At 43.6% G+C, this 23122-nt stretch overlaps 1 protein-coding gene across 12 annotated transcripts in view; it reads right to left on the reverse strand.

The window, feature by feature from the left end:
• ADCK1 (aarF domain containing kinase 1) overlaps window positions 1-23122 on the reverse strand; it is a 73817-nt gene that overhangs the window by 46512 nt on the left and 4183 nt on the right. For 9 of the 12 annotated variants that reach the window (XM_064423733.1, XM_064423726.1, XM_064423725.1 and 6 more), the window contains one exon: window positions 19775-19858. The exons of 1 other annotated variant lie outside the window; for it this stretch is intronic. In XM_064423733.1, the coding sequence (XP_064279803.1) occupies window positions 19775-19858 (84 nt within the window). Of the gene's footprint in view, window positions 1-1397; window positions 1704-5126; window positions 5218-19774; window positions 19859-23122 lie in introns of those variants that run through there. 2 more of the 12 variants (XM_064423731.1, XM_064423730.1) reach the window with 2 other exon arrangements.

Below are 23122 nucleotides of genomic sequence, written 5' to 3' on the forward strand. Positions count from 1 at the left end.
ATTAGGACAAGGCTGCAACATTTAGTGTTGTTTTCACCACAGTTTCATTTCAACCTGCTGTGAGCATTTTTAAACCAGATAACCCTGCAGAAGCCTTGTTTATCCATTAATTGTTTTGTCCTGGGAGGATGAACTAGCACTGGAAACAGAGAAACATGATGAAATGGGGAAGAGGTCCACGTAATGCACAGAAGGCAGGAGCTCTCCACCATAAAAGGATTGACCTGCATTACTGTCGAAAACAAACAGAAAAGTGTCCCATTATGCCTGTTCTTACACCGAAGTTCAATTTTCCTACTAGTGAGCTGGCAAAGGAGAGAACAGTGCAGTGGCAAAAATTCCATGAAATGTAAGAGATATTATTCACCACTGTGGAAAAATCAGCCCTGCCAATTCCCTACCAAAGACAGGTGAAAAATTAATACACTGAGAGATCTCACCCTCAACATAGATGGCTGCAAGGTTACACATACTGGGAGGTGCAGTCTGTCCTCCCCGCACACACTGCTGGGCTTTCAATTCACTGGAACCACCCAGCACTTGGATCACATTCTTATGGATGGCTCAGCCTGCTCAAGGCATAGAGTGAGTCAGGAAACTCAAAAAAAACCCTGTTTGACTGTGATAAAAAAGATTAAAATGCTAAAAATATCAAAACACAATCGTATAAATTGAATGCACAACCCCACCCTGGATTCTAGACATCCTATCACAAAAAAGAGGTAAATAAATAAAAAAGGACAGAGAAAGACAAGGGAAATATAACCATGTCATATAAAAGAGTCTATTAAAAAAGAGATCTGAAACGTTAGGAGACTGTTTAGATTACAGAGAGTTGATGCATAAGAGAGAAAAGTTATATGCAATAATGAAAGAAAAAAAACCTCCCATTCCTATTTCCAGCTCTCATAAGCCCACAAATAGGGCATTCCACAAAACAACAACCATTTTTAAGTTGGTTTTTTTTTTTTACATCCCATTTTGCACAATACAGCATTAACCAGTGGCACTCACTGTCAGAGGATAGAGAAGCCAAGAGCTTAATGGAATTCAGAAAGGCTTTAGATATTTATGATAAAACAACCATACCTGATTTTATATGGAGCTTTTCATCTCTAAAAGTGCTTTTACAAAGCTCTTTACAAAACTCAGGACTGCTATTCTCCATTTTACAGGCTCATAAGAACATTACAGCTAATAAAATGTCTAAAGGGCTTTAAACACTATTGCTCAAGGCATCAAGACAAACATTACCTTACTGTCTGGCCACAATGAGAGAATGCAAACAGGGTGCATTATTAAAACCTTTAGAGAACCTATTTGGTGTATCCAGCTCCCAAATTGTGGTTAAATCTTCTGCTGAGGTCAACCTGTTTCAAAGTGTCTTCCATATTCACCTGCCATTCAAAGGACTTGTGACATTGGTGATGAACTCTTGCTTTCCTTCCACAGAACAACAGAACTGCTGCTTAGGGTCTTTCATATTAAGCCTTTGGGATGCAGGGAAAAAACTTGTGGCACACGGTAGGTGGAAGCATCCCAAGCATATATGCTATCAGCCATCCTGGACAAGAACACTTGTTTCTTTCTCTTCCAGAAATGCAGTAGGAGACCGGACTGGAAGAGCCAGGCTGTCCTTTGGACTCTCTACAGAGGGAAAAGAGGATGGCATCACCTCTGTGGTGGGTATCTCCAAAACACAGCTGGGCAGGGAGAAAAGACATGTCAGAGAATACAGAAATCTGGTCATAGTCCTTTTCTCTTCCACCCCTGATAATGACAGGGCCATATGCACAGGACTAGTAAAACTGTAGAAACAGCATTAGATGACTTAGGACAGCACAAACCAGAGAAAAATGAAAAATGAAAATATGTCCACCTCAATTTAACACAGTGAGAAACTGAAATCAGTGGCCACGCCAAAAGATCTGTAAAGATGCCTAGGGAGGATACAGCTACTGATGATGTAAATAGGGTACAGGGGTGCTTTAAAAACAGCAATACAAAATGTAGAACCCATTTCAGTGACAGTGTAGTTCTGTCTAAGGGGCTGTTATCTCCTCTTTCAACTAATCTGAATAAGCATACAGTAAATATAAACTACTACAGCCTTCACTGACACTAGCAGTCTGGTAATCAAACTGACTGGCAGCAAGGACGCTGCAGGAAGACACACAATTCTAAATGGAATTGTTATTGCCTGCTTTTTGTATTTTCTTTCCTAGTTACCTTATATGAAAGCTCATTCCTAGGGACACTAGATATTTGCCATTCAGATGCTTCCTTATACCAACACTAACTGATCATACTGCTAATGATGGATAGATCCACACCTTCAGAACTGGAATAAGTCCTGGTGCAATGTGCCTCACTACCTAATAATTCGTTATTTGTGTGAGTTATGGATAACTTAGTAAGATCCTTCAAAAATTCTGGCACAACGGTTGGTTGCAAGTGGGACAGAAAGGAAATGAGAAAGAGAGCTTTATAGCTTGGAAAGGATTAAGGATGGAGATGATCCCCCTGACTAAAGTGACAACTTCTTAGCTTCTCAGTCTCATAAACACAGAAACAAGGAGTCACACAATTAGCAGAATGGCCAGTAAAGTCAGTACTAATGGAATATAGACAGTAGGCCTGCAGACAGCTGAAATCTAATGCTGATGTTGTGGCCTTGTATCAGTAGTGCTACAGGTAGATGAAATTAAAGCAAACACATTTCATAACTCATGAAAAACTTCCCTGGAGATCACAGGGAAACCAAGCCTAGGCCAACACATTTTACGCTGAACAGATATGCAAGCTCACACCTTCTGAGCCATCAGGACCCTGAATTTCCACACACAAGCGCACACAAGTGCTGACATCCCACCTGTGCCACGCATACTCCCAAGCCTTCCTGCTAAAACCCCTACTCACAACTTGGTTCATATAGGTGACTGAAGGCTGGCCTAGCAACAAACCACTAGTATGAGATGCCACTTGGTTCAGAAAACATCTTTACACTAGGCTGAGGTCCACCTCTTTGGCCAGTCACTCCCCAGGCTGCTCTGGAGAGTGGAAAGCAGAGTTTCTCAACTGCAGGGCAGAGCACCAGCAGTCACCTTGCTGAACCCTGCCCTTGGTGGCTGGTGCATGCACAACCAGCACCGATTGCCTGCTTGTGTTCCATCCTCATTTTACTCCAAGCTCGGTCATTTGTGCTCTGATTATCTCTCATTACTGACGACCTTGCTGTAATGAGTTTTAATCTGCCTCGTATTAATTAGAAACATTTTCATTAGCCAGCTCAATTTTAGGTAAATAGCTAATAGAAGCAACTGAGCTGCAATTAGTTATCTGTGGGGCAGTTCAGGATAAAAATCTGAAGAGAGCAGCTGTTTCCCCTCTAGACACCCCTGTGACATAGTGCACTGTTCTGTGTAGGTCTCCTGAGCCAGGAAAACAAGGAGCACAGGGAAGGGCTGGTCAGAGACAAAGGAGAAATAACATGCTAAAATAGCTGTGCTGTAGAACTTCCATGCTTATAGCAGGAATCTGAGCATCAAGCTACCTACACCCACAGACTTTACTTCCGGTGAACAAAGTTCTGCTCTTGAGGCTGTTTTACCCTGTGACTATTCAAGAGATCCTGCACACAGGCTCTCTTGTGAGGCATGTACATTGTTGTGCATGGTTACTTACACATGGAGATAAGATCAGATTTGCTCAAGACAGATGGTTCAGACCCATGCATACACAAACATATAGTACTTGCAAAGACAGCAGGTTCATAAAAGTGCATTCAGTTCCTTACTGTCCTGATAGCTGATACAAAATAGATCTGTCCTGTGCTTCATTGCAGAAGACCCAAGGAAGATAGAAAGTAATTCAACAGTATGTCTGCAGAAGGCAAGGATACATTCACAGAAGCCACAATGAAATGAGGCACATGTCTTGATGCATTGATCACAGAGCCTGCAGCTCCACGGAGGCAGGTGAAATGATAACAAATTTGACACAGCACCTCTCAAAATCTGGCTAACAAAATTAATTCACTTTAGCTTGGATCAAACCATGGGATGCCAGTGAAAACTGTAAAGACACCATGTTATTTAGCGTTGTGTTTAGCTGTGGGGGGTTCTTGCAGCTTCCCATCAGTCCTAGGAAGCCCTGTTTCATTTGTTTTCAGTTGTTGTAAGCAACAGTATCAACTAAGATGAGTATTACACTCGGAAGTGTCCCCTAAACAGGAGCTACTGACACACCCTGCAGAAATCACAAGAGATGATGTTGTGCAGTAAAAATGACCTGAAGGAAGAACACACCCCAGACAGCTATTTCCTTGTAAGAAGACTGTGTAAAGGCAGCAGCATGGGCAGTGAGGGCTGGTCTTGGACCATGGGTGGGGGGAAGAGCTCAAAAAAGACCACAGTAGCATTTATCTGTCACTCAAGCTCATACAGACTTGGCTACACTTCCAAAGCTAAGCGAAGAATCCTAGCAGCAGGATCCAAGATGGAGACCTGACAGCCTCTTCCCTTAGTTGCCACACTCCCTCCTGCAATAAAATAGAGCTGGAAAAGCCATGAATTCCACGGGAAGTCACAACATGCAGAAGACAGACTGAAAAGCACACTGAAAGGTAATTTTTACGAAGAAGGATGGCCCAAGCACCATTAAGAAAGCTCAGCTAAGTCTCATCCAGTTCAGCTGAGGGTCCAGACAGGGTAGCTTCAGAGACTGCTCTCCTACTGTGGGTGTGCAGAAAAGTAGGAAGCACAGAGGCAGCTGCTGCAGCTGGAGGGGAGAAATCATCACATCCACTTTGTCAACGCTGAAGAATCTGGGCTGGCATTTTTCTCTTCCCAGCAGTCGAATCCCACCCTACCAGCTGCACGTCACAGCTGACCTCCAGTCAGGACCTATCTGAGTTAACGTCAGGCAATTAAATTGTGCAACAGTAGCTTCTCCCCCTTGCACATATGCAACTTCTCTCCTGGCAGGTCACTCCAACAGCCAGGGGAGCAAAGCAAGCCTGCTCCCTCTCACAGCCACGCAGACACACACCAGCATTCACCTTGGTGACAGACCCCAGAAAGAAGGGTTTTTATTGCAGTGGCTCTAAAGAGAATACAGCCCCTTACCAAAATGACAGAGGCAGATTCCTTCCCCCTTCTTTAATCTGAGAAGCTCTGACCTTTAAAGCACACATCTCTTCCCACAGGAACTGGACGCCTGAAGAGGAAAGAGACAGTAACACATGAAATACCTACAAGTGATTAAATTGGATTGACGAGGAAGTCAGGAAAGATAACAACCATGGGATTACGCTGTCAATTCCAAAAAACTGCAGTGACTGTCACAGCACCACATCCAACAGAGAAAGTGGCTGCAGTGCCAGTAAGTCATCACCAATGGCAAAGTGCGGGTCTACGTTCAAAAAAGTGCCTATGTTAAAAAAGAAAAAAAAAACCCACAAGGAACATTCCTTTGTTACTCAGCAGGTCTGTTCCCTTCTGGGTAGCCGTCAGAGTTGCTGACTTAGTAAAAAAAAATACATATAAATAACTCCAGCTTTTTCATCTAGTTGACACCACACAGCACCGCACCAAGAAAGGCAGCTGGTGTCTATTAGCATCCCATCAATGTCACCAGTATGGGAGACTGAGCTGGTGTCTCTCTTGATTCATACACAACAGACTTGTTAAACTGCAGTTAGAAGGTCTCATCCTTTCTTGTGCACAGCCAGTCTTGTGCTTTTTCACTGAAATCAATAGGTTTCTGCAGGTGTCAGTAGAAGGAGAATTTGGATAAAACTGGCTTATGTGGGTGCCAGTGAAGGTAGCATTTGGTCTACTGAATCCTTTTGGCTGCTAGGAACACAAGGAAGAGAGAGCACCTATATTGACTAAGAGAGTGGCACTTCAATATAGCATGTGATAGCAATTTAGTGAAGTAAAACTCAAATATCTGACATGGCACCAAACGGAGATGAACAAAAGCAAAGCCCAGATGAGGCCACATGTTACCCAGCATAGATTACTTTTGCTCCCATAAAAAGCAGAAGGAATTACTTCCAGCAGTACCAGAGGCAACTGCCTTTACTACAGCTGGTATCACACAGAACAATATTGTCCATGCCTCCCCTGCACTTGGCTGTGGCTCACCAAGGTTTTGAAGAGAATAAAACTGAAATCATCTTTATAAAAAACTAGATATTCAACATTTCTCCATCAACAGGCTAGTCAAAGATAGCCAATGTCTAACCTTGGCTAGAAAGCAAATAGTAAACTCAAGGAAAGATATTGGTGCAAAACCTGACAGAATGACAATACTAACAAAGATCCTCCAATGAATCAGATCTTGCTGGCCAAATACAATCACTGTGTATGCTCCCAAAGAAAACATTTGCATGGCAAAAAAAAAAGGACATTAAAGAATTTGCACAACACAAGATGGACATGAAGCAAAGAAATTAAAGCATTTGCTAATAATCCAAAACCAATATTATCTATGACTTCTAGCCTCAAATATTTAAAATTAAAGCATTTACATACTCTACACAAAGATCCCATGAAGAATGAAGTTACAGTGAAACTGAGAGCTGATGTCAGCAGGCAGAAGAAGATAGAAAATGACATAAACATGGTCTTGGTTCAGTCTCTGGAAAAGAACAGAGCTTCCCTGTTCTCTCATTAAGGAGATCATGGCATGAATGGGGGCCGTGCATTGATTACCTCTAAAGATTGGCTCCTTTTCTGGACAGAGTGCTGCAGGGACAAACACTTGGCTGGAGACGGTAAGAGGGGACTCAGTTCCAACTACAGAGATCCTTTGATCTGTAGTTGCAATGACAACTTGAGGGAGATATCAAGGCAAAGCTGAGAACATGAACAGACCTCATTCAGGAGCTTCTTTAAAACTACATGATTCCTGTTTTGAAGTCTATAACTGGCTCCCTCTTAATGGTTTGCTCATCAGCACTTGGCATTCACTAGCACCCCATAGTAGCCAGTCAACCACGAGACTGCCTGACTGCCTCTTTGAAAGCTCAATTACCAAGTCTACATGGATTGCGGGCCAAACTATTCATACACTGCATGAGTTTTTAAACACAGTAGTGAGAAATACAGGTATTTCAAAGTCCTCCTCATCTGAGCATTGACAGAATGGTTCGGCCACAGGGAGGCAAGGTACCTCAGTCCCCTCTACTACAGGAAAGCAGACAGGTTTGGGCCACATCACAACAGTTCCCAGAGAGCATACCATAATAATTTGGGGCTGGTAGTATGGAACTTCCTGGGGGACACAAGCATACTGGCCACTTGGAATTCAACCAGCACACCAGCTTGGCCTCCCTGACATAGAAAACCCTTAGTGGCAATAAAGCAATCCAGATAATGACTTTGTGTCTTGTTCTAAAATCCATAAAATTCACAAGTCCAGCATTCTTCACTACAAGCCTTCATGATGCTGGTCAGCTACGACCCAGACAGAAGACATTGGTCCAATACCAACCATGATGACCTCCCCTCCATATGGCAATGCTCCCACCCTAGATCATTTTGGCACATAATGTTGGGAAACCGAAAGTTCAATATAACTAAGCTTGGAAACATATTCTACACTCTAGCCCTAGTATTTCAAATCTCCCATCTTTAAGAAAAAATCTGTTAGCTTACAGAGAAGCTTGTGTTTCAAGCAGTTATATGGGAGCTGTTAGATTTTACTACTCAGTTGCCTGAAAGAAAAAAAAAGAAATCCCCTCTGTTGGCCTATTAATCTGTCATAACAAGATTCTTCATAATTAGTTTGTCCCTAACAGTTGCTTTGTAATGGTAGCAAGAGAATATTTCAGGAATGGCAATTACCTCTGGTGTCAAAATGATGAGGAAAACAAATGTTCAACCATCAACAAAATGCAGTGCCTTTTCCACTCCCACCTAATGGTGGGTGACAGCACTGCACATCAGAATTACAGTGTGGGTAATTACTAGGCACATTGCTATTGAGAATTCACTTCCCCTCTTGAGAAGAAATTTGCTAAGCAATGCAGGTGGAAGGAAAGGCATCTGTCACTGGGATGGGGGTCCTGTGGGTAAATGGTCTTACCAATACACTGCTTCTTTAATTTACTACACATATGTCCAACAGTTATAAGCCGTGAACACTACTCAAAGGAACTTTCCTTTATTAGATACCCATACATCCCACCATTTCAAAGATTTTGCAAAAGGACACAGCTTGACCTCTTTATTGTTACTTTATTTAAATGTAGTATCCTTCAAAAAAAATTCATGTGTCTGCATTAGTCACTTCACTCCATCCATACTAATAGGAAATACTGTGAGTTTTTAGGCTATTTGTAAATGGAAGGGTTCCTTGGGCAGTGAGCTCACTGGATTTCAGCATATTGTGAAACCTGACATCATACTGACTCTGGAGTGAGATTTACAAGAATGACACTAAAGGCATACACACTGTGGAGCTCATCTTCTCAAACGAGGACCAAGTTGTGCCAAAGCCAGGAATCCTGCTCCAGAGAGGGACTGGGAAGGGGTAACCTGGTGGTTTGGCTGCCATTGACACAAGTGTGTAAAGCCACAGACTGGGAGAGGTGTCCTGCCTGGGTTCAGAAATGTATCCTCCCACCACCTGGGTCTCGGTTCTCAGAAAATTAGGATTTTGTGGCAAATCTTTCCCACATGAGTTATCAAGGAATGCAAGGCCAGGTGGGGTAAACCTATATCCAATCTGCCACCAGGGCAGACGCCAGGGAGGTGGCAGCCAGGGCTGAGGCATCACTGGGAAGAGTTAAGGGCAGAGCTGGAGCAGGCAGAAGCTGGTTCAGGCCTGGTACAGGATGGCAGTAGAAGTGAACAGAGAGGTCAGCTGTGTAGGGCCAGTGTGAGAAGCTGCATGCATTCAGATGGGGACACACCAGAAGAGATACATGCATGACGCTGCTGCCGTGTGCATTTGCTCAGTCCTTAACCACATTACCAAACACTTGTTATCCTAAAATCAAAACATAGGTTTAAAAGAATTGAACATCACCTTCACTTCTGGTACAGATTCAGTCCACTTTAGGAAGACTGGAATTCAAGGAAGTTGCAAAGGATACAATCCTGCCAGTCAGGGCAGCAGGAGCTGGTATTGCTTTTGGGAACCCATCAGATTGCAGTCACCTCTTGTCATCAAGCACACAGTCCTGAAGTAACACCAGCTCAGAATGAAGAAAGTGCAGTTCCAGCTAACAGCCTTGCTGTTTCTCAATCCCCATCAGTCAGGATTTCAATTTAACATTCCCCAGCCAAGGATCACCATTCTGTATATTGGCATGGAATAACTCCCAATTCAGACTGACACAGCAAAACCTCAGCTTACTACAAGAAATAGAAGCAGGGATGTCGTCCTGGAGAGGAAGAAGAGAGACGGAACAGGCGATACCAGGGCCTTGCAGAGATGAAAAAGCTCCTGCTGAGCTCTGGAAATGCCTGGCTGTGCTGCCTGACTGTGAATGCAAAGGAAAGGGCCTGAGGGAGAAAAGCTTATCTTCCCTACTTCTCTTCACACAACAGTCCTAAGATAAACAAAGCCTCCTGCCCTTCAGCAGTTCTGTAAAAAACAACTTGTGTTCAGAGAAGCCCTACAATAACAAACAGGCTGCACAGTTACAGAGTTCACAGGCAACTCAAAATGAGTACATTTTCAAACAAAGACTGCACAGGCAGTAAAGACATTTTAAGAGATGGTGTTTTGGGTTTTGTTTTTTTTTTTTTTGAAAAGTAATTCTGCTAGTGACCTTTTCAGTGAATTTACCTCTAAATTCAGCAAAACTAGCAACATAGTAAATGGATTCAGACTTGGCAGAAGGCATTTCATAAAATACTGGGCAGTTTCATATATGTGCAAGTTCACATGCAAATTCTTTGTTAAAGTGGAGCTCAGAACAGAGTGGAGGCTTTATAAAGACAAACCTTGTTTATCTGCTGGCTGTGGTCCTCTTCCATGTCACATCGGCTCAGTACACTGACAAAAACAAGTTGTTACTGGTGTCAGACCTGCCAAAATGATGCTACTGCAGAAGAAGGAGCAGCAAGCTGCTCTGAATGGTGCACCATCAGCAGAACTTGCAGCCACTGAGACAGAACTCTCAAGCCAAAAAAGACACAAGCAAACAAAAAACCCAACCAAAAAAAGACATCCCAAGCCAGTTCTACAGGACCAAAAGTAGGCTTAATTAGTGTAGCAGTGAATATGATTACCATCTTGGATTAACTCTTCCAAAGCCATCTTTGAACCTTTGATTCTGTTCAAAAAATGGCTACTTTACTATAAGGACTCCCACCTGAACAAACTGGCACGTGTCTACAGGCAAGCAGATGAGCCTGTCCAGATGTACAAAAATGCACATTTCTAGGCAGGGCACCTGAACACTAGTAAATAAAGCAAGGGGTAGCTTTAAAATCTGACATTGAACAATACTTTTCGGTTTACTTCTAGAACTAAATCATCAACTACTCTAGTTCAAGAGAAACACAGCTTCCTTTTTTCCTATTACACAGGCCTTCCTCAGGCCTGACAGAGTCCTGCCTGACCCTGGGACACCAGATGGAAGAATACAGGAGTTCCTTTCAGAAACAGTCTTCCCTCAAGTATGCAAACAGCTTAGCCCCCACATATATTAAAAGGATTTGCCTGGAACCTACTAAGATGCCTCCCACACTACAAACAAGTCCAGAAGAGTGTTTGCAAGACACCACCCACCACAGCAATTCCCTCATCACCGACTTAACTTAGCTAAATGAAATCACTTGCTTGACAGGTAAGGTAATTGTGAGCTGCCCTCCAGCATATTCTTTTATCAGATCCACTTTGGGGAGAATGTGATAAGGTCACTGCTTTAGCAGAGCAAATCTACAATATTTAGTCCTGCTCTGAAATTCCAACCTGGACTGATACATGAAATATTCTCTGCATGCCACCTATTCTCTTCACCCCTGACTTTACATCTAATTTTTACTCCTAATTTGAAGTCTTTCAAGATAGTGTTTCACTGCAAGCTAACTACAAGAACCTCAGAAAAGGGAACAGAATCCGCAAGATGGGTCTTGCTAAGGACTCAAAGGACAAACAAAACAGCACTTCAAAAGTCCACTTTGACATTGCAAGTACATGTCTCTATCCTCAAATGAAACTTTTAGATATCTATTTTTCCTAGCCTCAGATAAGATTATTTTTACTCTCAAGCCAACTGTCTTCCTGTTCTTAGAATGGATTAAGTACTGGCTACCTGTCAGCTCTACTGATTTTACAGGGCGGCCTCCAACAACCATACAGGCCATTCCCTTTAAAGTTGGACTCAATGATCCTTGGGGGTCCCTTCCAATTCAGAATATTCTGTTTCTGTGTCCTATGAACCATATAAACTGGTCAGTAGTTCAAAGCCACACAGTCCTTCATTAAGTCCTTCATTAAGAAAACATCCCTAATCAGGGCCTGATCCAATGTCAATGGAATCACTGTTAAGTGACTTACAGTGAAACCCTAAATAATTTATGCTTTTTGTCTCCTTCCATCTTTACACCCCTTCCCTTCCACCTCTGAGAAATCCCAAGTTTGCGTGTATTTGCACAACTCACATCTAGGGTGAAAATCCAGGCAAATCAACCATGACCATGGGCTCTTCAGAGAAAGCACCATCTCTTGCCATAACTCTTGACTTAGCACTGCTGAGTGTTCATTTTACACTGGGAACCAAGGCATAGACAAACACTAAATAAAACCTGATTATTTCTTCACTTCTCATTTTTTCCTTTTATAATGTTTCTTACAATGCAGGCTCCTTGCAGCCTGCCTCCTCCCAAGGCTTCCTAATGGTTTTGCCACTCTACCAGGTGAGATGTTCTTCAGATACTACTCTGGCTACTAGGTACCTCTTCACCAGCTCTAAAGAAGCAACGTGATGACATCCTCAGGGATTCAACTGAAAAGGGATAGCCCCACCTGGAGGAGAGCGAGCTAAATGCTCCCCAGGCATATTGTGTCACTCCTGAGAAGCTGAGAAGACGGCTCAGGCAAGCTGAGTGCATGACAATTCACACTTATGCTCCTGGAGCAAAGCACTTCAGGGACAAGCATGCACAGCCAGGAAAAAAACATGAAATACATGAGGCATTGCCTCTTTGACCTCACTTCTCTCCTTCTTCCTCCTTCAAAAATGACACAGTAGATAGCAATGGGAAATTGCTCTGAATAAATCACTGCAGATGACTGAAGAACATCTAGTTTCATAGTCACAGATCCCACAAAAAATGGACCTTTCAATGCTACAAAATTAAAACCTAGAGATGCTATGGCCAGAGCATTCAGCTGACACCACTCCAGAAAGCACAAGAAGGAAAAGGAAGTATCTTATAATCATAAGATATATTTTACAGTTTATTATGTTTTCAGTGCAAAGCTTTCATGCTTTATGTGTTGGCAGGAAGTTTGCTAGACAGCAGTGCTCAAATGTAGAGTCATCAAGCCACCAGCTGGCCCTGATAGTAGCTTTTTCAGACTGCATTAGTGTTGACCATGCCGTTTAGATGAAGAGATATCCCAGGGAGCACATAATAGGGCAACCAAACATGATCAACTCAGGAATTGTGGATGGGCTCTGAAGCTCTTCACCTCTCTATTACTGTTCCCATTTAGTTTGGTGACAGAAAGTCACTGCCACCTAATGGCTATTTTGTGTCCCATAAGAAAGTTCATTTGTTTCTCACCTCAGTTCATCAGAGGCTGAAGCACAAGTAGACCCACCACTGCACACACTGGCTGTGGTGGAGAACAGCCCACAGTTTCCATTCACAGTTGCCTTTTTGAAGGAACACCATTCAGGACCTCTCTCTGCAGATACAGTCCACTTCCATCAGGAAGAAACTATTTTAGGACATCACTTAATATTTAAGGCACATGGTGTTACTGAATCACAATGGAAGTCCAAAGACACAGGCTATTTCATTGGTCTGAGCTATCCAGAAACTGTAGATTATTTTTGAAAACACACACACATTCATTCCTCTTCTTTCCATGATCCTTCCACTGTGCAACTTCACGGTGAGACAAAACTTATTTTGAAAATACCCACTCCACTATGAGAAGTAAACATAGCAAAGCCAGGAAGAGCCTCCAAGGAGCAAGAAATAGTATTCTGTATAATGATGGCACAAGGTTACGCTTTCCAAATATTTGCCCAGGTACTGACAGCCCAACAACCATTAGTTTGAATGACAAGAACATCCTCATTCTGCTCTCAAAAGGAGGACATTTAATTAACCTCCCCAAATGGCTTGTCCCTGACAAAGCAATTTTGTAGCCAACAAAGTTAATTCAAGAATGGATTCCCACTGTCTTCTGAAATACCTTGACCACAGATCCTTTATCTCCTTGCTGTCTTCTCTTCATTACAAAAAAACAAAACTCACAGCAGCAACCTTTTGTCTTACAGAGGAAAACAACAAAAAGATGTCCTGTTCAAGATTTTCAACTGTGGCTACTCGTGTCAAAATCTGGAAGACAACTGACCTATTGCAACCCTCTAACTATACTGACAACTCAGAATTCCATTGATACCAGCCCTTGAACAAACTGCATGTTGTGACACACCTCCTGACTGACAGCAGGATCAACAGAAATTGATGCCAGCATGGAAGAAGTGTCAGCCAAGACATCCAGATGCTACACTGATAAGAACATCACTGGAAATGTCCCACGGTAGGCTGATTTGGTACTGAGGAGACAAACACTGTGAAGGGCCAACATTCACTGAGGCAGAAGAATGTCAGAGAAATGTAGCCTTCTGTAGAATAAAATGCTTTGTTAAGAAAACAATAGGTAAGGAAATGGCACTGAGTAGGCTGCCCTCCTTCTTCCTCTGGCCCAGCGCAAGCAGAAGTAGAAATTAAAAGAAATGCCCAAGCTTACACGTGCAAAGATGTCCTGAATCATTTAATGAAACAGACATGAAATGAAGAGAGGTCATACCTCCCCTAATACTGACACTAGACTCACAGACATATGATGTCTTGGAGCCAACCATGATGCCATAGGTATTGAAACTAATGAGGATGGAGTTGAATGGAGTTGAATGCCTATGGGTAAGTATTAAGGGGAAAGCCAACAAGGCTGACATCCTACTGGGAGTCTGTTATCATCCACCCAGCCAGGTAGAAGAGGTGGACAACTTATTCTGTAAGCAGCTAGGTACTGTTTCAGGATCATCAGCCCTTGTTCTCATAGATGACTTCAACCTACCAGACATCTGCTGGAAACTTAATACAGCAGAAAAGAGGCAGTCCAGGAAATTTTTAGAGTGTATGGAGGACAACTTTCTGTCACAGCTGGTGGGTGGGCCGATCAGGGGAAGGATTATGTTAGACCTGCTGTTTTCAAATAGAGGTAGGCTGGTAGGAGATGTGGTGGTTGGAGGCCGCTTGGAGTAGAGTGATCACGAAATTATAGAGTTCTCAATATTTGGTGAAATGAGGAGGAACATCAGTAGGACTCTTACATTGGACTTTTGGAGGGCAAACTTTGGCCTACTTAGGAAACATATTCAGAGAGTTCTTGGGAAGCAGCCCTTAAAAATAACGGAGTCCAGGATAAGTGGGTGTACTTCAAAACAGAGATCTTGAGGGCACAGGAACAGACTGTCCCTGTGTACCAAAACACAAGTCGACAAGGTAAATGTCCAGCTTGGATGGGCAAGGAGGTCTTGAAGAAACTTAGGAATAAAAAGAGGATGTATCATATTTGGAAGGAGGGTCAGGTCTCTCAGCAAATATTTAAGGGGGCTGCTAGGGCATGTAGGAAAAAAATAAGGGAGGCGAAAACTCAGTTTGAACTTAAAATAGCGACTTCTGTAAAGGATAATAAAAAATGTTTTTATAAATATATTAACAGTAAAAGTAAGGGTAAGACCAACCTTTGTTCTTTACTGGATGAGAGAGGGAACTTAGTGACTGCAGATGAGGAGAAGGCAGAAGTGCTTAACACCTTCTTTGCCTCAGTCTTTAGTGGGAAGACGGCTTGTCCCCAGGACAACTGTCCTCTTGGGTTGGTTGATGGTGCCAGGGAACAGAATGGTCCACCTGTTATCCAAGAGGGGGCATTCAGAGAACTTCTGAGATGCTTGGATATTCATAAATCTATAGGACCAGATGGAATTCATCCCAGGGTGATGACAGAGCTGGCAGATGAGTTTGCAAAGCCATTCTCCATCATTTACCAACAGTCCTGGCTCACCGGTGAGGTTCCAGATGACTGGAAGCTGCCCAATGTGACACCCACAAAAAGGGTGGGAAGGAGGATCCTGGTAATTATAGACCAGTCAGCCTGACCTCAGTACCTGGCAAGAAAATGGAGCAATTTATACTGAATGTCATCATGCAGCATCTACAGGACGGCCAGGGTATCAGACTCAGCCAGCATGGGTTTAGGAGGGATAAGTCGTGTTTGACCAACCTGATCTCTTTTATGACCAGGTGACCCGCCTGGTGGATGCAGGGAAGGCTGTAGATGTTGTTTATTTGGACTTCAGCAAGGCCTTTGAAACTGTATCCCACAGCAAACTCCTGGAAAAGCTGGCAGCCCACAGCTTGGACAGGAGGACTCTGTGCTGGGTTAGGAACTGACTGGATGGCCAGACCCAGAGAGGGGTGGTGAACGGTGCTGCATCCAGCTGGCAGCCAGGCACCAGTGGTGTCCTCAGGGGTCTGTGCTGGGGCCACTTCTGTTCAATATTTTTATTGATGACATGGATGAGGGGATTGAGTCTTTCATTAGTAAGTTTGCAGACAACATTAAGCTGGAAGCGTGTGTTGTTCTGTTGGAAGGTAGGATGGCTCTGCAGAGAGACCTGGAACAGTTGGATAGATGGGTAGAGTCTAACAAGATGAAGTTTAGTAAGTCCAAGTGCCAAGTCCTGCATTTTGGCCACAATAACCCCCTGCAGTGTTATAGGCTGGGGATGGTGTGGCTGGACAGTGCCCAGACAGAAAGGGACCTGGGGGTACTGGTGACAGCCACTGAACATGAGCCAGCAGTGTACCCTGGTGGCCAAGAAGGCCAACAGCATCCTGGCCTGTGTCAGGAGTAGCGTGGCCAGCAGGAGCAAGGAGGTCATTGTCCCCCTCTACTCAGCACTGGTGAGGCTGCATCTTGAGTGCTGTGTCCAGCTCTGGCTCCCCAGTTTAGGAAAGACATTGAGATGCTTGAGCACATCCGAAGAAGGACAACGAGGCTGGTGAGGGGCTTGGAACACAAGCCCTGTGAGGAACAACTGAGGGAGCTGGGGTTGTTTAGCCTGGAGAAAAGAAGACTCAGAGGTGACCTTATCACTCTCTACAACTTCCTGAAGAGTAGTTGTAGTCAGGTGGGGATTGGTCTCTTTCTGCAAGCAGCAACTGGCAGAACAAGAGGTCACAGCCTCAAGCTGTGTCAAGGGAAATACAGGTCAGATATTAGAAAAAAAATTTTCACTGAAAGAATGATAAAAGTACTGGAATGGTCTACCCAGGGAGGTGGTAGAGTCACCATCCCTGGATGTGTTTTAAAAAAAGACTGGATGTGGCACGCGGTGCTGTGGTTTACTTGCGGTGTTAGGGAACAGGTTGGACTCAATGATCTTGAAGGTCTCTTTCAACCTTGTGATTCTGTGACTGAAAACTGCTCTTGACATCAGAACACTGGCAGTACCATCATATGCAGGAAAAGGGCCCACACACCAGGAAAAGACCCCTAACTTAGGAGAAAGACTGAATTTCTGATGTGGTTGGGCCATCAGTGGTGAAATGAAGCAGCCATTGGGAAGGACACAAAGCCCAAGCACATCTTTGTTCATCTTTGCCTCAGGCAGGGGCAGGAATGAAAAATGGCTGTTGCTGAGGGACAGCAATGTGTGCCATCTGGCAAGTGCATTCTCACATCTCCTAGTTGACAGGAGATCCAGGGAGAGGCAAACTAACCTAAGGATACACAGTGAATTCCCACCTATTGCTTGCCACCTCATGAATAGTAAAACTTTGGCCATAGTATGACCCATTTGCTAGCCATAAAAAAAATGCTGGGAACTGAGGGGCTTAGGGTATTAGCATCAAAACTGGTCCACAAGGGACAGAAATATATAGTAAAATTGAAGATAATTCCTTGGAGCTAAGCAGGAACCTGGATAAAAGTCCCTGGGGAACCCATTTTCTTCCTAATCTGCTTTGCATTTAATTGTTTCCTAATGACTATGTTCCTGTTTGGCCCCAGTAGGCTCAGACACTGGTGCTGCCACTGAACCTTCCCATCTCTCATGCAAGGCCATGGGTAATTTAGACCCCGGTTTAATATCTCACTGGGAATCCATGCAGAACAAGTGAAGCATTATTTGCACTGGACTAGCATCACCAGTATGCTGAGTACCAGGAGGAGATCCACAGAAAAAAAGTGGTGTTCCACTCCCAGCTGCAAGCACATCACAGACATATATGCACCTGTACCCGAACACTGGAGACAGAGGCATAAAAACCAGATTCAGAACTTTTGGCATATCAGCATCCCATGGTCACCAAAACTCACACACACACACACAGAGATACACCCTGCCTCACAGAGTCTCTCTTCTAGGCACAGCACCAAAACTGCATCTGGAAATCAGCAGCTAATTCATATACATGCTGACAAGAAAATTACAAACTCTCAGTATGTGAAAAGCAGATTAAGCTGGCCTCACTAGAAGGACAGAAACAGAGAGTACAATGAAGGGCAGAGAGTACTGGAGATCTATCCAGGACAGAAGCTAGCAGAAACAACGTCTTGATAGGTATTGTTAAAACACAACACTTATTTGGGCAGGGCATTCATATCCTCTAGGCCATCTCCAGTAATTAATCTTAAGTACCAACTCAAGTGGGGCAACTTCTTACAAGTCATTCTGAGCTAGTACAAGGCCAACAAAATGAGCTGCCACAAAGAGTTAAACGAGCTGCAAGGTGGTGAAGACTTGGTTGCCATGCACTTAAAACTGCACTGAGATAGTTTGGTGTGCAGTTACCCAGGTCCAAAGTATCGCCCATGCCAAACTGATGCTTCACTAGCACAAGCTCTGCAGGGATGTTGCTGAAGAATCCACAAGCGCTGTTCCTGCCAGGCTCAGTGGTGGCACTCCATAACACCTGTCAACAGCAGGACTGGACTCCACTGGTCAACAAGTTTCACCAACTCATGCTATGCCTGTGCCAGCTTCCTCCTATCTCCCAGCTCATGCCCCTTTATGCAGCTGAAGGTTAGTGCTGGCCATGCTGGCATGCTGTGCTTGCCACTGGCTCTGCCACATGCAGGGGCTGACTAGTCCTGGCAGCTACTCCTGGCTGCCAAGCAGGGAGGCCACAGCTCTGTGCAATGCTGGCAAACAGGGCCCTTTCTGGCTGCTTGGGGCGTGGACTGACAAATCATCAAAACCCACATAACAGAGGTTAATGAAACCATGGAGATACACGGCAAAAGGTGAGGAGTTTGCACCAGCTGCTACGAATTCTGCCAAATGATAAGCTGTCCACGGTACTGATAACTCCACAACTTGGGTATCAATCAAGGAAGCTACATGCAGCCCTTCTGCAAACCAGGTTTCAAAGGCTCAGGGCAGAGACATGGGCAGTGAAGCTCCAGATGCCAACACACTTATCTCCATTTTATGCCAGGGCATCAGTGCCACTCACTTGGAATGGGGAGCTACATTAGAACAGCGTAGCATCTTTAGACAGCAGAGGATGAGAACAAGCCCAAGGAAGCCATTCTGCAAACCATTCCAGATACACTAATACCATATTGATGATGTGGATTTTCTGTCAGAGAAATACTGAAGCATGCTGGAGTCCAACATCACTGATTTCTACCTTAGTCAAGGCTGTTTCAAGCTTTATAGTCCCTCCAGTCTGAGAATCCCTGGAGAGCACCACTCCATGCATTATAACCAGCCACATCAGTGGCCTAAATCCTACCAAGAAGAAAAATTAGGCTAAAAACCTTACTTCAAACACACTATGCAGACTGGCCTAATTTGGTACAAGCTGTACTTCCCATTCCAAAGAGGCCTTGAACTCAGAGAAACCCTGGCTAACATACATCACATGCACTCAACTAAAACCAATGTCATTCACAGCTCAATGAACTATAGGGCTATAGGCCAGAATGAAAGGTGCAGCACAAGACTTGAGAAGAGCAGTGAGGGTGCTTGTCTTCCTTCTCACTAGAAATGCCTTTTCTACTATTGTTAATTACTGATACCAAAACACAACAGTGTGTTTCACAATGAGATGTACACTACTTTGGACACTTCCCATTCCCTCAGAGATCTGCAAGTTTGATTCATCTCTATTACTTCCTTTTCAACACACTCTTTTTACCTAAATCAGTCAGCCTTCATGTTACGGCCATTACCAAACAATATGCAGAATAAGAAAGCACCACCAGGCCACTCTCAGCATCTGACCACCACACAACTGGTCTGGGCAGCAGAGATCTGGCAGCAGAGCCCAAATGCATACACCAAGCACTTCAGTCTCTACTGGACTTAAGCGAGCACTGAATGCATATGGCTACCTTTCAAAAAAGACTTTCTCTATTGGGCAATGCAAGTCCTATGTGGGGTTGTTATCTAATATTGCTGTTAACAACCTAGTAGAAAGCATATTGAATTATTAAGATGATAGCATTACAGCAACACACCTGTACCTTGCAGTTCAGTGCTATGACCTACCTGTGATTTGAGGAATTCATACTCCTCTGATCCGTACGGGACACTCCGAAGAGAGGTGAGGTAGTCATAGGTGATAACTGCCGTCTGCAAATGAAACCAGAAATGCTGAGCAAGCTCTACAGTTACCCAAACAATAAGACTTCTGTTAAAGAGAATGCATGTACCTTAGGCTTCAAAGTTCAGACTCCACAGTGAAGCCTATGGCAAAAGACTCATTAAAAAATTAAATGAAAATAATTTAACTTCAATGAACACTTATAAAAAGCAGTGCAGGGGCCTCATTGATACGTAGCTATATGTAAGCAACACTTGACACTCCTATACTATCTTCTGTTTGAGGTGCTCAAAGCATTTTCCTAATCTCTGTACAGCACCTTGCACAGCAGACTCCCATCTTCAGTCAGCTATGTGGGGCCTCCACAGTAAGGTCTGCTGGTAGTAACAGAGGTCATCCAGACTCTGTTTGTGCCCCATCAGTTATCCCACACTTCATAGCTCCAAACTGCCTAACCAGCTTGCTCTCTGTATAGGCTCAGCAGGGAACAGAGTGACTGAAGACAAACACAGATTAGCACAAGCAGCAGTACTTTTGGGCATATTGAACTGCACAAAGGACTGTGGGGCCAAAGGGCTGAATACCCAATTAGCAAGCCAGGATCCAGCTCAATGGGATCCAGCTCAAGCCTGTTAGTTAGACATTGCCATGGACAATGGAATTATATTCTTAAGTCACTCCATGATTTCTGAAAATAAATCTAGGGTATTTTGCAATTCCTATCACTAAAGTCCCTCTTTTTCCACAGTCAGAACATCAGTGAATGAGAGAGAAACATACATGTCATGTTTGGAGGGAGAGAAGGGAATGTACACCTAGAGGAGCCTGTCCACTGATGTGCCATTTGAACTTCAAGATCCTTGCCACGAAGAACCATTTGTGTAACTCCCACTGAAAGGCACTTTTCCTCAAATCTCCCTACTGAAGGGGTAGCATTCAACTCTGGCACAGGATACTAGCCGCACCTTTCACCATAAAAATGTCCAGGAAGGGCAAAAAGTACAGTTAATGTATCATGAAAGCCAGGGAGGCAAGGGAAGCAAACATGGTTTGAGACAAAGCCAGAAGAACTGGCAATAAGGAAAAAAAGTCAAAAGCTCAGAAATGCATCCAAGAATGGACCAAGTTGGGATTCAGTAACAAACAGACACACTCCCTCCTTGTGGAGGTTAGGTTTCTCATTTTTCCTGATTTCCAAATTGTAAATTGAATAGAGCAATTTTTTTTTTCTGGCTCTCTTGCCCCTGGTGAACTGAGGAGCTGCACAGCTACAGAGACCATACAGAAGAAAACTTTTTCAAAGCATCTTCACAACCTCAAAGAACAACTTTGAAGTGGAGGGAAGTTCGAATCAGTCTTGCATCAAGGCTTGAGTTGGTTCTTATTTTATCTCTGGTCCACAAGGGTAATTATCACCTCCAACTCAAAAAGAAGCAGCTAACAGATTGGCCTGTATTACAGAGGAAGAGGGAATTAATTAAGCGGTTGCTAATTACACTGTAATCTTAAACACTAAATTAATATTATGATGATCCTGATAGGCAACTCTGACATTGCCAAATCCCTCCCAGTGTCTAGCTACTGCACAGAATGTTCCTTTCACATAACCAAAACAACTGGTATACTCTCAAAAGAATACAGCAAATGCACAAAAGCTCTGCCAGTTTCTAATTTTACCAGAATACAGAAACGCTCTGCAGCGTGATGCTGCCCACGCCACTGACTTCGTTCTCACCCAAGACTAGTGCTGTCATTCACGTTACTGTGTGAGACTGAAGCTTGGAGTTATAAAAAGATACACAAAATCAAGCAATCCCTCCCTTTACAAATGCCAGATTACTTTCACTGAGCTTGCATCTGGCCCAGTGTTAAATATCCCACTTGGTATCAATGAATTTTCAACACTATACACTCTTCCACTGCTCCTAAAGCTATCCTCAGATCTTACTGAGTCATAGCACAATGTTCCCCCTGAATAGCTGTCTACCCATACATAAGAGCCAGTTCCCTAAACAGAGGCTTAAAAAGAAATTTTCCATTAGTGAGCTTCATCAAGTTTCTTATGGAGTCTGCAAAGAACTACTGAACCAACATGCTTAAAACACAACCAGACTCAAATCTCTCTAAACAAACTCAGATGAAATCTGCCCAGAATCTCATAGTTGTACATCAGGTTCCTTGATCCTCATGTGTTCTTTTCCCCAGGCTTTTGTTTTCTTTGCCTCACTGTAACTTGTCTTAAAGTTTTGTGTCTGCTGCTCCTGAACTTATTAGCTCTTAAGAATTGCAGTCTCTTCATTACAGTCTGCTTTTGCCTGACTATGGTTCAACTACGAAATCAAGCATCCAGGTAAGAAGCAAGAAGCCAGGGCAGGGCTAGATTGAAGGACAGATATTTTGGGTCTATGTAGATGTCACTAATATCCAAAATCACTTGTTTTCTACAGAGATTTATCTTTCACTTGCAAAAAGAATAATCCCAAAGATGAGCTTCTTAGAAATAAACATGTCTGCTCTATTGGCTTCACCTGGTCCACAGCTAAGGAATGACAGCAGTTCAAGCTGCCTGTGCTCAGATGAGAGCTGACTTCTGACTGTCCAAAAATGAGCAGGGAAGGCAGAGGTCACTGGTGCAGCAAGACTAAAGAATCTCTCAGAAGCAACTCAAACACATGCAGTCATACATACCAGAGGAAACTGAGAATTCAGAAAGAGACAGAACATTCTTTTTTAAAAGTATACACACAGATTTAAACACATGCTGCCATCACCTACAGAAGACTGAGCACTGGTAACTTGGTTTTGGGGTCACTGCTTGAGGCTATGGGTACAGAACCCTCTAAAGCATTTAAGAGCAGGACCAGTGAAGCGCTTTATAGCCAATGACTTGTGACCTCCCTGAAGGCAGAGAACATGAAAGTCAGGCATGTCTGTGATTTGCCACCATCTAAAGCAAAGAATATTTCCTTTCCCCTACTTCCTATTCTTCAGGAAAGTAATCTCTTACCATCTCTTACCATCAGACTCAAAGCACAGACCAACTACACAGCCTCATCACTGGAACTTCACGCTTATTTTTGTCTTAAACAGTAGATTACCACAAATATAGTGGCTTAAGAAAGACTGAGAAACACTAGTCTCAGGCAGAACTACAGGCAGAAACACAGGCAGAACTCAAGGACACATTGGAGAATCCAAACACCCTGAATAACAGATTCACCTCCAGCAACAAGAAGTTGTATTACCTCTCCATGCCTCAAATTCCTGTGCTTTAAAAGGGAAAGAGCTGCTCC

This window comes from Passer domesticus, chromosome 6, assembly GCF_036417665.1.
Source record: "Passer domesticus isolate bPasDom1 chromosome 6, bPasDom1.hap1, whole genome shotgun sequence".
NCBI classification, from domain to species: Eukaryota; Metazoa; Chordata; class Aves; order Passeriformes; family Passeridae; genus Passer; species Passer domesticus.